This window comes from Balaenoptera musculus, chromosome 16, assembly GCF_009873245.2.
Source record: "Balaenoptera musculus isolate JJ_BM4_2016_0621 chromosome 16, mBalMus1.pri.v3, whole genome shotgun sequence".
Taxonomy (NCBI): Eukaryota; Metazoa; Chordata; class Mammalia; order Artiodactyla; family Balaenopteridae; genus Balaenoptera; species Balaenoptera musculus.
The window spans coordinates 65388998-65406484 of NC_045800.1; the positions used below are offsets into that span (position 1 = coordinate 65388998).

The window sequence follows — 17487 nt, forward strand, 5'->3', positions numbered from 1 at the left end:
TTATCAGACTTGCAGTAAAAGATCTGGAATAGGAGCCATTATCATTATTACAATCTTCTGTCCTTGGTCCAAGAATCTCTCATTCTGCCAAATCGACCCCACTCAGACAGCATTGCCACCCCTTCCAGATTGTCAGACCCTCCTCCCTGGAGGCTCTTCATTCTCAGAGGAGCCTATCTTTGGTGCCTGGTATGTGGTAGGCTGTCAAAACTGAGTGTTGAATGATGAGCAGAGAAATGGAAGGATTCATTTCAGAATATCAAATGCACTTTGAAAAATCAAGAACTAAAAGTCATTGCTATACTTCACTATTTTTTCTATTGTGGTTACAAAAATATCAGAATGATATACTTACTTTATCCTTTCAATCAATCCTTTAACCACGCACCCATTCTGGAATATACTAATGAACCATCTGCTTCTTGATTGGGTTAGCAATTACACAGATACTTTTTTTTATAGTTATTTGTTAAGTTGTACACATATTTTATGTTCTCTGTATGCATGTTATACTGCACAATTTAAAAATATATATTTTTAAACAAAAGGCTTAAAGGTTGAAATTCTTTTGAATATAGGAAGAATAAACTGTGATAACGTATTACGGGACTTCATTCTTATGATATGCACAGTAAACAACTTGAGAGACATCTAGCTTAAGAAAAATCAAATTTTCCACTTAAGAAAGTTTCCAAATTACCAGTTGGATTTCCCATTTATCTGAGCAGCATCAATAAAGGTCCCACAGAAAAATGGGTATAGAATTATTTAGCTCATCCTAGCTAGAATATGAATGGGGCAAAAATGTCATATATAAAAGGTAAAACAAACTTGATTCAGTCACAACTTGAGGCCATTAATGCAAGAAAATGAAGAAACTCACTTACCAAGACAGTTGCAGGTAGGCAATTCAGAATCTTTTGTTGTGGACACCAGGGTTTTTGTAGGATTAGTAAAGAAGTTCATCGCATAATCATTAAAACTTTTCTGTGCACTGTCTATTGGGGAAAATTCTGATGCTCCAACACTAGATGAACAGACGTCCTCTTCACTTTTGGTAGAAACCACTGTAATTCCACCTGAACATACTACATTTAGGTTCCTGAGAATTTGTGCTGGGTCCGGTAAAGGGGTCTCATGAGAGATACCAGGCAATGTTGGCAGCCTCTGATGTGTGACTTGGTCTTTAACATCCTGTTGGAACTGTGTTTGGTCATTGCCAGCCATCACATTAGCACACTGGTTAGTTGGAGAGGATGGCTGGAGTAAAGGATGAGCTTTCTGATTGACATTCACTGTTGGCTGTACCTGAGCATATCCATTTTCTGTAAACGCCTGTCCGTTGGATTCTGTTTTTAACTGGATTATGGGGAGAGAATCCAAGGGTTCAACCTTCATCTTTTCCTGTGCTAATTCAGGATAATATCGCTCAAATTTTATTTGAGTGAGTGGAGGAAATAGTTTTTTGTGTTCTAATGCTGAGCTCCTTTGAGTCAGTGGTTTCCATACTTTGGTTAGGGGAGGAATTTTTCCCAATAGAATAGGAAAGTCATGTGGACCAAATTGACCAAATCTTTGAAATTTAGATGCTATCCAAATGTCATGTAACTTACTATATTCATATGCCAACTGTTCCTGTTTTTTCTGGTCATTTTCTTGACAACTTATGATCACAGGCTTCTTTTTCCGTCGATCTCTTGATGGGGTAGATTTTGTCTTTTTCTGGATTGTGTTCTTTTGCTTTGTTACTGAAGGTCCTTGATTATTTTGTACACTGGAAGGTGGTTTATGCTCTATTGTGCCCTTCTCCTGGCTATAGTTTTGCTGTACATTATGTGCAACAAGGCTTGTTGGTGTACTTTCAACTTTTTTGTCCTCTGGTTTTATACAATTGAATTTAATTATTGATGCAAGTTGTGTTAACTGTGCAGCAACATCTTCTTCTATCTTACTATGAACTGTATCTTGACATGAGGGATCATCCTTTGAGTCCGACTTGATGCTGCTGTCCAGTGACTGGTTACAATACTCTGATTTATTAGTTGTTGTCAACTGATGCAAATTTTTGGAACTGTCAAGAGCAATTCTACCTTGAGCAACATTTTTATTGGTATCGGTTTTAGATGAATTTGAATTTGGTATAAAAACAGATACTGAATTTGTGACTGTTGAATATTCCTGTGCCTTTGTGGATGCTTGGTCACTAGGTGAGCTGTTGTGTGACTTAGAAATATTTTGTCCATTGAACACCAATGTGCTGCATGAACTTTGCTTTTCCAGAGATGGACAGTGATGAAGGCTTTGCGGCCCCCCTTGTAAATTTGGGTCTTGGAGGTCTTTTCTTACAGAATACAGGATAGCTTTACAGCTATTAAGCAAACTAGCTGTTCTCTGTTCTGTTTCTTCATCCTTCTCTGACTTCGATGGTGAGGAATTTTCTGATGGGGCTTCTGAAAGTTGTGTAAGAGCTTCTATGGCCACTACTTGTTCTAGCGTTAATCTCCTATCTTTCATTAGGGATAGAAGACTTGGTTGAAGCGTTGATCCTTCTTTTAGTTCTCTATTTGTTATAATTTCTAGGGATTTTGGTTGATCACTTTCATTGTGTATACTAGTATGACTATTTAAGTTGCAGTTTGCAGGATCTGGAAAAGACTTACAGTTAAAGCCAGGCTTCTGAATGACCAAAACATTACTTCTCCCCTTGAGATGATCACAGCTCGCACTAGTAGCAATGGCGCTCATGGCATTGTTATGGTTTGCAGTGTCTTTCAGGAATTTATAAGGATTGTTTTCAAATGCCTTGCCAAGTTCTTCAATGTTGATTTTTTTAAAAGACAAATTTGTTTCAGTTGGCAAATAGTGTACATTTTTAATGCCGTTTCTTACAGTTTGTGCAAACAATTTTTGAGGTTCAAGGAGGTCAGTAAGTAGGATTTTTTTCCTGTCATCTTCAGAGCTTTTCAAATTTTCAGCTTCTGTTTTAATTGTATTAAATTCTCCTTTAACATGATCATTTAAGTGTGATTTCTTGTTTTGTGTCCACTTTTCCACTTCAATACCTGTCATACTTTCTTCATTTTTAGTTACATTTTCTAAGGGACATGAATTTAATTCCAATCTTTGTTCTTCCTCATGACCACAACTACTGTATTCCATGGATTCTGACTTGGGGCCATTTACTGGTTTGTTGTCAAAATCTGCCTATAAAATAAACAGAGAAATTACTCTTATAATCTGCTCAAATATCTGAGTAAGAGCTGTAAGAACTTTACAATTTAAAAGCAACTAAATGTGAAGTCCCTGAAAACATTTTATTTTCACTTTTTACATTTTTAGAAGTTATAAAATACCAAAAAGGGGTAAAGAAAAAAAAGAGAGGTGGAAACCATCATATTCCCATGACTGTTAATATTTTGGTATATTCATTTTTTTCCAAAATAAAATTTTAAAATATTTTTACATCGATGCCATTCAATGAACAATACTTATTATTTCAATGCAAACTGTACTGAAGTAGAACACACACACAAAAAAACATATAAATCATAAATATATAGCTTGTTGAATTTTCACAGAATGAACACCTATATACCCAGATCCCAACCAAGAAACTTACATCTAATAAATAATAAGGTCCTACTGTATATCACAGAGAACTATATTCAATATTCTATGATAATCTATAAAGGAAAAGAATATTAAAAAGAATGTGTATATATATATGTATAACTGAATCACTTTGCTGTACAGCAGTAATTAATACAACATTGTAAATCAACTATACTTCAATAAAAAAAACAAAAAAATTTTTTTAATTAAAAAAAACACATCTAGTCATCACTCCACTGTCAAAGGGTAGCTACTGCTATCACATCTATCATAGATTTCTTTGGCTTATTTCCCAACTTTATACAGCTGACTTCCTTTTACTCAAAATTATATTTCTGAGAGTCATCCACGTTGTAAAGTTTAACTGTAATCCATTCATTCTTACTGCTGTACAGTAACTCATTGACTGAATACACACTACAATGTATATCTCTATTCTACTGTAAATGGACATTTATTTTTAGTTTTTGGCTGTAACAAAGAACACTGCTATAACATATTACTGTTCTATTTTGGTGAACTTGAACTTGTACAACATTGCGTGGAGTGGAAGTGCTCAGTCATTCAGTGTGTGTATATATGCATGTACTTTAGGAGATAGGCCAAATCATTTTCTACAGTGGTTGTCAATACACACTCCCACCAGAAATTATGAGTTTCAATTTTTATTAACAATTAGCTCACATTCTTATTAACAATTAGTATTTTCTGTCTTTACACATCAGCCATTCTGGTGAGTGGGTAGTGACACCCCTATTTAAAAATTTTTTGGGGGGTTTCCCTGGTGGCGCAGTGGTTGAGAATCTGCCTGCCAATGCAGGGTTCACGGGTTCGAGCCCTGGTCTGGGAGGATCCCACATGCCGCGGAGCAACTAGGTCCGTGAGCCACAGCTACTGAGCCTGTGCGTCTGGAGCCTGTGCTCCGCAACAAGAGAGGCCGCGACAGTGAGAGGCCCGCGCACTGCCATGAAGACTGGCCCCCGCTCGCCACAACTAGAGAAAGCCCTCGCACAGAAACGAAGACCCAACACAGCCAAAAATAAATAAGTAAATTTATAAAAATAAAAAAAAAAAAAAAAAATAATTTCTTGAGATGAAGTTCCCATAAAATAAAATTCATCATTTTACCATTTGAAATTGTGTAATTCTGATTTTATTCACAGTGTTGTGCAACAATCACCTCTAATTCCAGAACATTTTCATCACCCCTAATAGAAACACTGTACCCATTAAGGAATCATTATTCCTCCTCTAATCCCTATTTTTTTAAACCTTGAAACAGCTCATCCAAAATTATACCACAGGAGGAGACAATAGGGGACATTTTGGTCAGGAGCAAATAGAAAATAACCTCTATAATATTTAACGTCACTCTGGATGCTCTAGTCAATGCCTTGAAGACAGTAAAATCTAAATATAAAAAATTAGGAGACTTCCTACTGAATGATGATTATGTAACTGACTCCAAAGAAAAACCAGGAGTATCGACTAAAAAAGAGAATCAGATTTGAGAAGGGCCATATCTAATTTCTTTTTTTTTTTAACTGTGGCTTTTTAAAAAGATTTATTATTTATTTACTTATTTTTATTTTTGGCTGCATCAGGTCTTAGTTGTGGCATGCGGGATCTTCGCCGAGGCATGCAGGATCTTTCTATGCGGCGCTGGGGCTCTTCGTTGTGGTGCGTGGGCTTCTCTCTAGCTGTGGCGTGGGGGTTTTCTCTTCTCTAGTTGTGGCGCACAGGCTCCAGAGTGAGTGCACGAGCTCAGTAGTTGCAGCATGCAGGCTTAGTTGCCCTGCAGCATGTGTGATCTTAGTTCCCTCACCAAGGATCGAACCCATGTCCCTGCATTGTAAGGCGCATTACCACTAGACCACTAGGGAAGTCCCCTAATTTCTTAATCAGGGTATAGGTTACATAGGCTATGTTCAGTTTGTCAAAAGTCATCAAAATATACAATTATCATATACACATTTTTCTATATTACATTTAAATAACAACTTCATAAAACTAAATGAAATAATAGCTGATTTTTTAAAAAAGAGCAATATTATAATATTTTTAATATTAAAAGGAACAATAAGTTTAACATGCAGGGTAGCTAAACAAATTAACAGACTAAATTTAAAAATATTTTAATAATTTATTATTAAAACGCTGGCATTTATAAGCAGTAGAGAAAGTATTAATTTCTTTCTTTTTTTTAATCTTTTTTAAAAAATTTATTTATTATTCATTTATTTATTTTTGGCTGCGTTGGGTCTTTGTTGCTGCGTGCGGGCTTTCTCTAGTTGCTGCGAGTGGGGGCTACTCTTTGTTGTGGTGCGTGGGCTTCTCATTGCAGTGGCTTCTCTTGTTGCGGAGCATGGGCTCCAGGTGCACGGACTTCAATAGTTGTGGCACGCAGGCTCAGTAGTTGTGGCTCACGGGCTCCAGAGTGCAGGCTCAGTAGTTGTAGCGCACGGGCTTAGCTGCTCCACGGCATGTGGGATCTTCCCGGACCAGGGCTCGAACCCATGTCCCCTGCAGTGGCAGGCGGATTCTTAACCACTGCACCACCAGGGAAGTCCCTTAATTTCTTAATAATGATGAGGGAAGTTTGATTCCTATCTCATAATATGCAAAAAAAATTCCAGATACATTAATAATGTAAATGTAAAAAGATGTAAGAATAAGAAAATTTAGAAAGTAGGAAAAATCTTCCAAAGCAAGAGCAAAAAGTGATAAGCCATAGAAGAAAAGATAGAATTCTTTGACTACATATGATATTAACAATCTTAAAGGCAAAGACACCACAATATGCTTTTCAAATTGCTGATCACAACCTGAGTCCCCATACCAATATCATGCTTTGTGACAAGTGTTTTTTATTTTATTATTTATTTATTTATTTATTTATTTATTTATTTATGGCTGTGTTGGGTCTTCGTTTCTGTGCGAGGGCTTTCTCTAGTTGCGGCAAGTGGGGGCCACTCTTCATCGCAGTGCACGGGCCTCTCACTATTGCGGCCTCTCTTGTTGCAGAGCACAGGCTCCAGACGCGCAGGCTCAGCAATTGTGGCTCACGGGCCTAGTCGCTCCGCGGCATGTGGGATCTTCCCAGACCAGGGCTCGAACCCGTGTCCCCTGCATTGGCAGGCAGAATCTCAACCACTGCACCACCAGGGAAGCCCCGTGACAAGTGTTTTTTAATGGAATATTAAAGAAAAATGTGTACACTACATTTAGTAAAGATAAATATTATCATATAAATTTTTATGTATGTGTTTGTGCATTGAATCGTGATGTAAAATGTATTTATTTCCTGATATGCGTACCTACTTATAAAGGTAGAAGAAATATCGTCAAAAATAAATTGAAAAGTCAAGTGACAGACTGGGAAAATATTCGTAATACATATAAAGAGTTACCATTCTTAATGAAAAAGAGCTCCAACAAATTAAGAAGGAAAATGACTCAATAGATTAGTGAGGAAAGAATAGGCATATGCAATTCACTTAGGTGGAAATCAAAAGGATCAAAAGCTGCTCAACTTTACTAGAAGACAAGCAAGTGAAAATAAATGTCATGTTTTTATCCATCCAAATTGCAAAACTAAAAAAGTAGAAATGTGTGTAAGCAAATCATAATACAACATAACATTTATAGTAGAGAAAGTATGAAATAAACTCATATAATCATAATGTGAAAAATGTGCAGCCATTACTCTATGTATCAATATTCTTAGTATATCATTAACCAAAATAAGACGCACATGTGACATTATCATCCCTTTTCATTTAAAACACATGAACACTGGGAATTCCCTGGCAGTGCAGTGGTTAGGACTCAGCACTTTCACTCCTGTGGCCGGGGTTTGATCCCTGCTCTGGGAACTAACAACCCATAAGCCTTGCAGCACAGCCAAACACACACACACACACACAAATTGGTCTAGCACAGAAAAAAAGGGGGTAGTATAAACCTAAAATGTTAATAATAGTTACCACTGTGAAATAGAATTAAAGTAAAGGGGAATTTTATTTTTTTTACTTGAAGCTTTTAATTTTATAGGTATGCATATCTAAACACACTGGACTATACATTCCCCTACAGAGACGATCTTGAGGTCCTTTTAAAATTTATAAAAGCATAAGACAGTCTCATTAATTAATGAGCTTAATTTAAAAGCAACTGACCAACACAGAAAACAAACTTATGGTTACCAAACGGGAAAGGGGGGGAGGGAAAAATTAGGAGTTCAGGATTAACAGATACACATTACTATATATAAAATAGATAAACAACAAGGACCTACTGTATAGCACAGGGAACTATATTCAATATCTTGTAATAACCTATAATGGAAAAGAATCTGAAAAGGAGTATGTATATAAATATGTATAACTGAATCACTTGGCTGGACACCTGTAACTAACACAAATTGTAAATCAGCTAAACTTCAATTTTTTAAAATGTGCTTCCAACCTAAATGTCCATTGCCAGATGAATGAATAAAGAAGATGTGGCACGTATATACAATTGAATACCACTCAGCCATAAAAAGGAACGAAAGTGAGTTATTCGTAATGAGGTGGATGGACCTAGAGTCTGTCATACAGAGTGAAGTAAGTCAGAAAAAGAAAGAAAAATACTGTATGCCAAAGCACATATATGGAATCTAAAAAAAACGGTACTGATGAACCTAGTGGCAGGGCAGGAATAAAGACACAGACGTAGAGAATGGACTTGAGGACACGAGCAGAAGGGGAAGCTGGGACAAAGTAAGAGAATATAGCATTGACACATATACACTACCAAATGTAAAGTGGATGGCTATTGGGAAGCTGCTGCATAGCACAGGGAGATCAGCTGGATGCTTTGTGATCACCTAGAGGGGTGGGATAGGGAGGGTGGGAGGGAGGCTCAAGAGGGAGGGGATATGGGGATATATGTATACATATAGCTGATTCACTTTGTTGTACAGCAGAAACTAGCTCAACATTGTAAAGCAATTAAACTCCAATAAAGATATAAAAAATATATATATATATAATAAAATAAGATAAAAATAAAAATGTGCTTCCAAGAATTCTGATAGTGCTAAAGATCTTTACTTTATGGTACCCTCTAGTTTCCAGACCACCCTACCTATTCACAGTTCATTTTGCATCTTCTGATTTTCTTGTTTTCCTACTCAATCTAGATCCCTTGGACTGCTGTTTCAATAGTTTTATTCTTTGATCTCCTGCATTTTTCAAAGACAAAGCAGGTAATAGAACATACTTGGTATACATATTAGAAAAAAAATTGACTTTTATTATTAAGTTATATCTCATGTAGTTTTTAAAAAACACTGGGTATCACAAGTTTATAAATACATGAAAACATGTCCTACACTCTGCTAACTATAAAACTAAACTTTAAGAAAATATGGAATTCCCTGGCAGTCCAGTGGATAGGACTCGGCGCTTTCACTGCCAGGGCCCCAGGTTTAGGTAACTAAGATGCCTCAAGCTGTGCAGCACGGTCAAAAAACAACAAAAAAAATAGATACATCCAAATAATGTACTCACCACAAAGTGGGTATAGAGGGAACACACCTCAAAATAATAAAGGCCATTATGATAAGCCATAAGCCCACAGCTAACATCATACTCAATGGTGAAAAGCTGAAAGCATTTCCTGTAAGATCAGGAACAAAACAAGGATGTCCCTCTTGCTACTTTTATTCAACATAGTATTGGAAGTCCTAGTCATAGCAATAAGACAAGAAGAAGAAATAAAAGCAATCCCAATTGGAAAAGAAGTAGTAAAACTGTCACTGTTTGCAGATGACATGATACCATACATAGAAAATTCTAAAAAATTACCAAAAACTATAAGAGCTCATCAATGAACTTGGTAAAGTTGCAGGACAGAAAATTAATATACAAAAATCTCTTGCATATCTATACACTAACAACAAACCATCAGAAAGAGAAATTAAGGAAACAATGCCATCAAAAAGAATAAAATACCTAGGAATAACTCTAACTAAGGAGGTAAAAGACCTGTACTCAGAAAACTATAAGACATTAATGAAAGAAATTGAAGCTGACACAAACAGATGGAAAGATATACCACGTTCACGGATTGGAAGAATTAGTATTTTTTAAATGACCATACTATCCAAGGCAATCTACAGATTCAATGCAATCCCTATCAAAATACCAAATCAAAATTACCAAATAATTTTTTGTATGAAAACACAAAGGACCCTGAATAGCCCAAACAATCTTGAGAACAAAGAACAGAACTAGACGTATCATACTGCCTAACTTTAGACTATACTATATAGCTACAGTAATCAAAAGAGTATAGTACTGGCACAAAAATAGATCCATAGATCAATGGAACAGAATAGAGAGTCCAGAAATAAACCCATGTGCTTATGGTCAATCTACAACAAAGAAGGCAGGAATATACAATGGGGAAAAGATAGTCTCTTCAATAGGTGGTGCTTGGGAAAGCTGGACAGCTACATGTAAAAGAATGAAATTAGAAATTTTCTGACACCACATATAAAAATGAACACAAAGTGGATTAAAGAACAAAATGTAAGACCTGAAACCATAAAACTCCTAGAAGAAAACATAGGCAGACACCCTTTGAAATAAGTCACAGCATTATTTTTTGGATCTGTCTCCTAAAACAAAAGAAACAAAAGTAAAAATAAACAAATGGAATCTAATTAAATTTAAAAGCTTTGCACAGCAAACGAAACCATCAACAGAATGAAAAGACAACCTACTAAATGGGAGAAAATATTTGCAAATGATATGACCAATAAAGGGTTAGTATTCAAAATACATAAACAGTTCATACAACTCAATATAAAAAAAAAGCAGGCAATTAAAAAATGCTGAGAAGATTTGAACGGACATTTTTCTGAAGATATATGATGGCTAAAAGGCACATGAAAAGATGTTCAACATCACTAATCTTCAGAGAAATGCAAATCAAAACCACAACAAGATATCACCTCACATCAGAATGGCTATCATCAAGATGACCACATGTAACAAATGTTGGTGAGGATGTGGAGAAAAGGGAACCCTCGTACACTGTTGATAGGAATATAAATTGGTGCAGCCACTGTGGAAAACAGTATGGAGGTTCCTCAACAAACTAAAAATAGAACTACCATATGATTCAGTGATTCCACTCCTAGGTATATCTAAAGAAAATGAAAACACTAATTCAAAAAGATACATGTACCCAAATGTTCACAGCAGGATTATTTAAATAGCCAAGATATGGAGGCAAACTAAGTGTTCATCAACAGATGAATGGATAAAGAAGATGTGGTATATTATATATGATGGAATACTACTCAACCATAAAAAGGAATGAAATTTTGCCATTTGCAACAACATGGATGGACTTGGAGAATATTATTCTTAGTGAAATAAGTCAGACAGAGAAAGACAAATACTGTATGATATCACTTATATGTGATATCTGAAAAATAAAACAAATGAATGAATATAACAAAACAGAAACAGAATCCCAGATGTAGAGAATAAACCAGTGGTTATCAGTGGGGAGAGGAAAGGGGGAAGGGTCAAGATAGGGGTAGGGAATTAAGACGTATCAACTACTATGTATAAAATAAATACGTTATAAGGATCTAGTGTACAGCACAGGGAATGTAACCAATATTTTATAATAACTTTAAATGGAGTATATAATCTATATAAAAATTTTGAATCACTATGTTGTATACCTGAAACTATAACATACAATTATATAATATTTTATATATAAATATTTTATATATAACTATAATATATAATATTTTAAATAAACTATACCTCAATTTTTAAAAATACATAAAATCAACTTATTTAAATAGATACATATAAAGTATACATACATCTAAACAAACTATACATAGGTTTGGTTTTTTTTGTTTGTTTGTTTTTAAAATTATTATTTATTTATTTATTTATTATTTTGGGGGGAGGCTGTGTTGGGTCTTCGTTTCTGTACGAGGGCTTCCTCTAGCTGCGGCAAGCGGGGGCCACTCTTCATCGCGGTGCGCGGGCCTCTCACTATCGCGGCCTCTCTTGTTGCGGAGCACAGGCTCCAGACGCGCAGGCTCAGTAATTGTGGCTCACGGGCCCAGTTGCTCCGCGGCATGTGGGATCCTCCCAGACCAGGGCTCGAACCCGTGTCCCCTGCATTGGCAGGCAGACCCTCAACCACTGCGCCACGAGGGAAGCCCCATAGGTTTGTTTTTAAATAAAAGTGTTGGAAAGAAACTAACCTATGTGCTATTACTGGTTAATCTTGAACACTAAGATGGGGAAGAGAGCAATCCTTAGGAATTGTGTGAGCCAGGAGACCCTACTTAGCCTAAACTATAGTTTCTTCCTTCTAAGAGATCATATATGATTGTGATGGGAATTAGATGAGATAATGACTCAAGAGCACAGTGATGATGAGCTATCACTGAGAGAGCACAATTTCATTACAATAGTTATAATTCAAAAAAAGTTAGCTGTATTCTAATATATTCCTTACTTGCAATAACTCACTTAATCTTCATACAACCCTGATGAAGACACTGTGAAAAGGTGCTCAACATTAAAAGAAATGCAAATTAAAATGACACAGATAACATTTTTCATTTATCAGAATAACAATGAAAAAGTTTGACCACCTAGACCCTTGGGCAAGCTGTAGGGAGATAAACTTTCATATAATGTTGGTGGAAGTACAAAATGGTGCAACCCTTATGCAATTACTCCTAGGGCAATTTGGCAATAATTAATTATCAAAATTAAGTGCAACTTTAATACAGCAGTTTGAAATTTATCTTAGTTATACCTGCATATAATTACTTTTTAACAGCTTTGTATATTTTAACAAATAGCTGAAAATATCCCAGTGTCCATCTGTAGCAGACTAATTCAATTGTGATACAGCTATATAATGCCTTGCAACTATAAAAAAGGATGATAGGGACTTCCCTGGTGGCGCAGTGGTTAAGAATCCGCCTGCCAATGCAGGGGACAGGGGTTCCAGCCCTGGTCTGGGAAGAACCCACATGCCGCGGGGCAACTAAGCCCGTGCGCCACAACTACTGAGCCTGCGCTCTACAGCCCACGAACCACAACTACTGAGCCCGTGTGCCACAACTACTGAAGCCCGCACACCTAGAGCCCGTGCTCCGCAACAAGAGAAGCAACCACAGTGAGAAGCCCCTGCACCGCAACGAAGAGTAGCCCTTGCTCACGGCAACTAGAGAAAGCCCGCACACAGCAACAAAGACCCAAAAAAAACAGCCAAAAATAAAAATTAATTAATTAATTAAAAAAATATATAGGACTTGTATATGAAATATTTCTTTTTGTATAAAAAGAAATAATATACACATTCATATTTGCATAAAGAAACTCTGGAAGAATACAGCTCTTCCTCAGCACTGCCTTTGGAGGTGGCAGCCGTCTCCAACTCGGCATCATGGCTGCCCGCAGACCGCCCCGTGAAGCCCAAGGTCATCAAAAAGAGGACCAAGAAATTCATCCGGCACCAGTCAGACCAATATGTCAAAATTAAGCAGAACTGGTGGAAACCCAGAGGCATTAACAACAGGGTGCGCAGGAGATTCAAGGGCCAGATCTTGATGCCCAACATCAGTAACGGGAGCAACAAGAAAACAAAGCACATGCTGCCCAGCAGCTTCCGGAAGCTCCTGGTCCACCTGGTCAAGGAGCTTGAAGTGAGGCTGATGTGCAACAAAGCTTACTATGCTAAGATTGCTCACAACCTCTCCTCCAAGGACCAAAAAGCCATTGTGGAAAGAGCAGCCCAGCTGGCCATCAGAATCACCAATCCCAACGCCAGGCTGCTCAGCAAAGAAAATGAATAGACAGCTCATGTGCACATTTTGTTTGTGTTAATAAAACCATAAAACTCGGCCAAAAAAAAAAAAAAAAAAAAGAACGAAACTATGGAAGAATACAAAAGAAACTAATGCTGAATAGGAAGAGTTTAGAAGCAATACCTAACAGTGAGAAAACAGCAAGGGGGCCTGGGAACTATTTAGACCCAGATCTGATTAAATACTGTTTTGACTTTAATGTGTTTCCTTTAAAATTAAACCAAAATTGACAAAGCACTCTATGGAAAGATTTCTAGAGTACAGTTAAGTGAAAAAACCTAAATGCAGAATAGTTTATGTAGTATCAAATTACAAACAAATTAGAGCAAAAGGAAGAGTGCAGAGTACATATGTATTTGCTAATATTTGTTTAAGATATTTCAGGAAGGGTACATACAACTGTCAACATTTGTGTTATAGAAACTGTACTCAGTGGTATTCTGTTAAATGTTTAACAATCAACTTGGGAAGTGGTGGGGAGGAAGCCCTGTTTTGTAGGGTTGGCCAATTTTTGTGGTGTAAATACACCCACCACGGTAGATTGTAAACTATCAGTGTGCCCACCTGAGCAAGAGTTGGGAAGAAATGCACACATCTCGTGAGCTGGAAGGAGCTGTCTCCATGACACCACTGAGAGCACTAATCCAAAATACTACTCGAAACAGGCCCCAGTGGCTACATTTTTTTAATGAAGATTTTATTGACATTTAATCTGCTTAGGTATAGTGTATTTCCTGAATATCCATCTTGAATCTCAAATTATTATTGTTAACATCTATCTCTAAAGAGAAGCCAACTCTCTGAAGGAAGTGAAGTGTTTCAAGAATATTGGAACGGTGGCTGTTTTATCCCTGCGAGTTTCATGTACACTCTGGGGACACCAAACTCATGACACCTACCCACCTGTGTTTGTGTCTCTTCTCCTCCTCCTCCAACCCCCTGCCCCTCCGGTCGCACTGCTGTCCTCTGCTACTCCAAAAGGGCCCAAGGGTACAGTTTACAAGACAGTAAGTGATTAAAAGTCCCCTAGTTGTCTGTCTTCCACTCTATACCCATTTCAAGATTATAGGTTGTTTGCACTCTGAACTAACAGGAATGTTGAACTCCTTAGATCAGATCTGGGTCCAATAGTTCCCAGGCCCCCTCCATTTTGTCATTTTTCCACATTCCTATCATCAGGATACTCTTACACCCACTCTTGAAGGAGCTCAAATGACACTGAGCAAAGGGGTATTTTATTCTGAAATGACCCTGCCCTATGGACCAGATCTGACTGTAGCTCCTCCCAGCACACACTCACATTCCTTACATGCTGCATGTCCTGTATCAAGAAACAGGTGCCCAGGGGGCTTCCCTAGTGGCGCAGTGGTTAAGAATCCGCCTGCCAATGCAGGGGACACGGGTTCAAGCCCTGGCCGGGAAGATCCCACATGCCACGGAGCAACTGAGCCCGTGCACCACAACTACTGAGGCCCTCGCGCCTAGAGCCCGTGCTCCACAACGAGAGAAGCCACTGCAATGAGAAGCCCACGCACCGCAATAAAGGCCCAATACAGCCAAAAATAAAACAAACAAATTAATTAATTAATTAAAAAAAAAAAGAAACAGGTACCCAGATCACATGAAAAAATAAAGACTTTCGAAGCATGTTCAGAGACGTGGTCCTACAAGACTATGACCTTTACTACACAGGTAGATCAGTGTGTTTCTCAACTTTCTTTTCATTGTTTTTCATCCTTTACTGCAGGAGTCTTAGTTTTTTTTTATTTTTTGGCTGCCCCGTGGGCATGTGGGATCTTAGTTCCCCAACCAGGGATCTAACACGCCCCCCACCCCACCCCACCCCTGCCCTGCAGTGGAAGCGCTGAGTCTTATAATCACTGGACCGCCAGGGAAGTCCCTGCAGGAGTCTTTTAAGACATTTTTTTCCCTAATAGCCCTCCCCGTGAGATCTTAATACCACAGATATTGTGGGTATCTGTTTACGTACTGTGGCCCCCTTGTAATAACTAAGATTTTTTCACCCCGCCCCACTACCAATATAAACCCCCTCAGAGTAAAAAACAATTTTAAAAACATGTAGAACAGGAGGAGCAGCCCACAGCGCATTTATTCCTAATCAGAAGTGACACCTTCAAAATCTACGTTCTCAACCTGAAAATTGAGAGCTTGTTGAAAATTTTGAGGGAGAACCGCTGGGGCCTCCATTAATTTTGACTTTAAGATGACACAATCATGCCTGATACTGTATTTTCCCTCCCACATTCCCTAAAAAGAAGCATGGAGGTCAGCCCTGCTCTGCAACCTACCACCATACAATGCTCACCACAACGCTTGATAACAAAACCAAATTTAAGTCAAAAGTAAAGATGAACCAGCTACTCATCAAAGATCCGCCTAAGGAGAGTCTAAAATTAACATTTAACACACATACACCAAAAATATCCTCCTTCAAAGGGGACCTGCAAAAAGCTACCTTATTTTCCTATAGCAGTGAAATTACCTACTCCAGAATCCCAGCCATTAAGCTCTCTTTTTCCTTTTTTTAGGCATAAAAAGGGAATACCTGCCCGACCAAGTTTTGTAGCCCTAACATTCTCTGAGCTTTGCCTCTAATATCTGTTTCTCCAGGTTGCCTAGAGCCAGCCAGTGAGGGGTTCAAAGGCCATAGAAAGGCAGGGCTGGGTCAGCCAGGAGAGGGGGAGTCTAAGGAACTAGGTCAGCACGCGTCCCCACCTGCCCTACCTCATTGCCATACCGCCTTACGGCTTTTCCAAGCTTGTGCCGAATAGGAGCCATGGCAGAAACTTCAGATGTTTCTCAATTCTCTCAGTCAGATCCAGACACCAGATCCAGACAGCTTTTCTAATGTTTTTATTCTTATCCCCAAACAAAAACTCCACCCTCATTTGGCCACAGGGTCTTAGTATCCAAAGTAATTCCTTTAAACTTGGGGGTGGGGCAAAGGAGGAGAGTTACTAAAGGGAGGGACAACTTCTATTTAATCAAAAACCAACTTAATTGCAGATTAGTTCCAAATGTATACAAAACTGACCTAAGAGCTAAACCTCTCTAGTCACAGATGACCTTGTCCTAGACCTCTTCCTCTGGAGCTAAGAGCCAGTATAATTTATTCCCAGTCAAAAAGATAAAAACCCACTCTCTGGGCTCAAACCTAGTTTGTGGTGACAATGCTAAAAGCACTAAGGTCAGGATTGTTGGTAAATACGGGCCCATTATGCTGCCTCCCTCAGGAAGATGGTGAAGAAAACTGAAATCAGCCAGCACGCCAAGCACACTTGCTTCTCTGGTGGCAAAACCAAAATGAAGAGATGAGCTTTGGGGATATGGTGCCGTGGTTCCTGAAAAGCTTGCAGGTGATGCCTAGACCTACAGTACCGCTCTTACCATCGCTATAAAATCTGACTGAAGGAACTGTAAGACCAGTGGAAGGTCCACCATCTGTAACATTGCTAGCCTACAATAAATGGGTTAATTCATGTAACAACAAAAGACAAAAAGCCTGTCAGACCCCAAATCTGCCTCAAGCTATCATCCCTCAAATTCCCTCCTGATTCAAATATCTTAAGTAGTTATCCCCCAAGGTTATAACTCATTTATAGAGTTCTCAACTGCCAAATCCAATCATTCCTTAAATATTATAGACCTAACCTGCTCTTTTGTGGATCCCCAAGGAGATTCTCAACTGAAACTATAATCTAGGTCTCCCCTGGAGCCTCACTCCCGTGTGTCTGTCCCTTGGTTGTGGGTGTGTCCCCCTGAGCCCATTCCTTAGAGGATTCTAAGTCAAAACCCACTGCCTTTTTGTTCTTCACACTTTTCATGAACAATCCTATCCATGCTTAAAGTTAATAACCAATTCTCATGTTCAGTGTATTTTTTTTTTTTTTTTGGCCACACCTCACGGCATGTGGGATCACAGTTCCCCGACCAGGGATCAAACT

General features: G+C 38.2%; 2 protein-coding genes across 3 annotated transcripts in view; one reads left to right on the plus strand and one right to left on the minus strand.

The window, feature by feature from the left end:
* TET1 (tet methylcytosine dioxygenase 1) overlaps nucleotides 1-17487 on the minus strand; it is a 148532-nt gene that overhangs the window by 44512 nt on the left and 86533 nt on the right. For both annotated transcript variants that reach the window (XM_036829600.1, XM_036829598.1), the window contains exon 4: nucleotides 888-3204. In XM_036829600.1, coding sequence (XP_036685495.1) covers nucleotides 888-3204 — 2317 coding nt within the window. The remainder of the gene's footprint in view (nucleotides 1-887; nucleotides 3205-17487) is intronic.
* LOC118882849 (60S ribosomal protein L32-like) lies at nucleotides 6922-13510 on the plus strand. Its single transcript, XM_036829210.1, has 3 exons — nucleotides 6922-6925; nucleotides 7708-7720; nucleotides 13051-13510. Exons 1-3 carry the CDS (start codon nucleotides 6922-6924, stop codon nucleotides 13508-13510), a joined length of 477 nt encoding a protein of 158 aa, XP_036685105.1.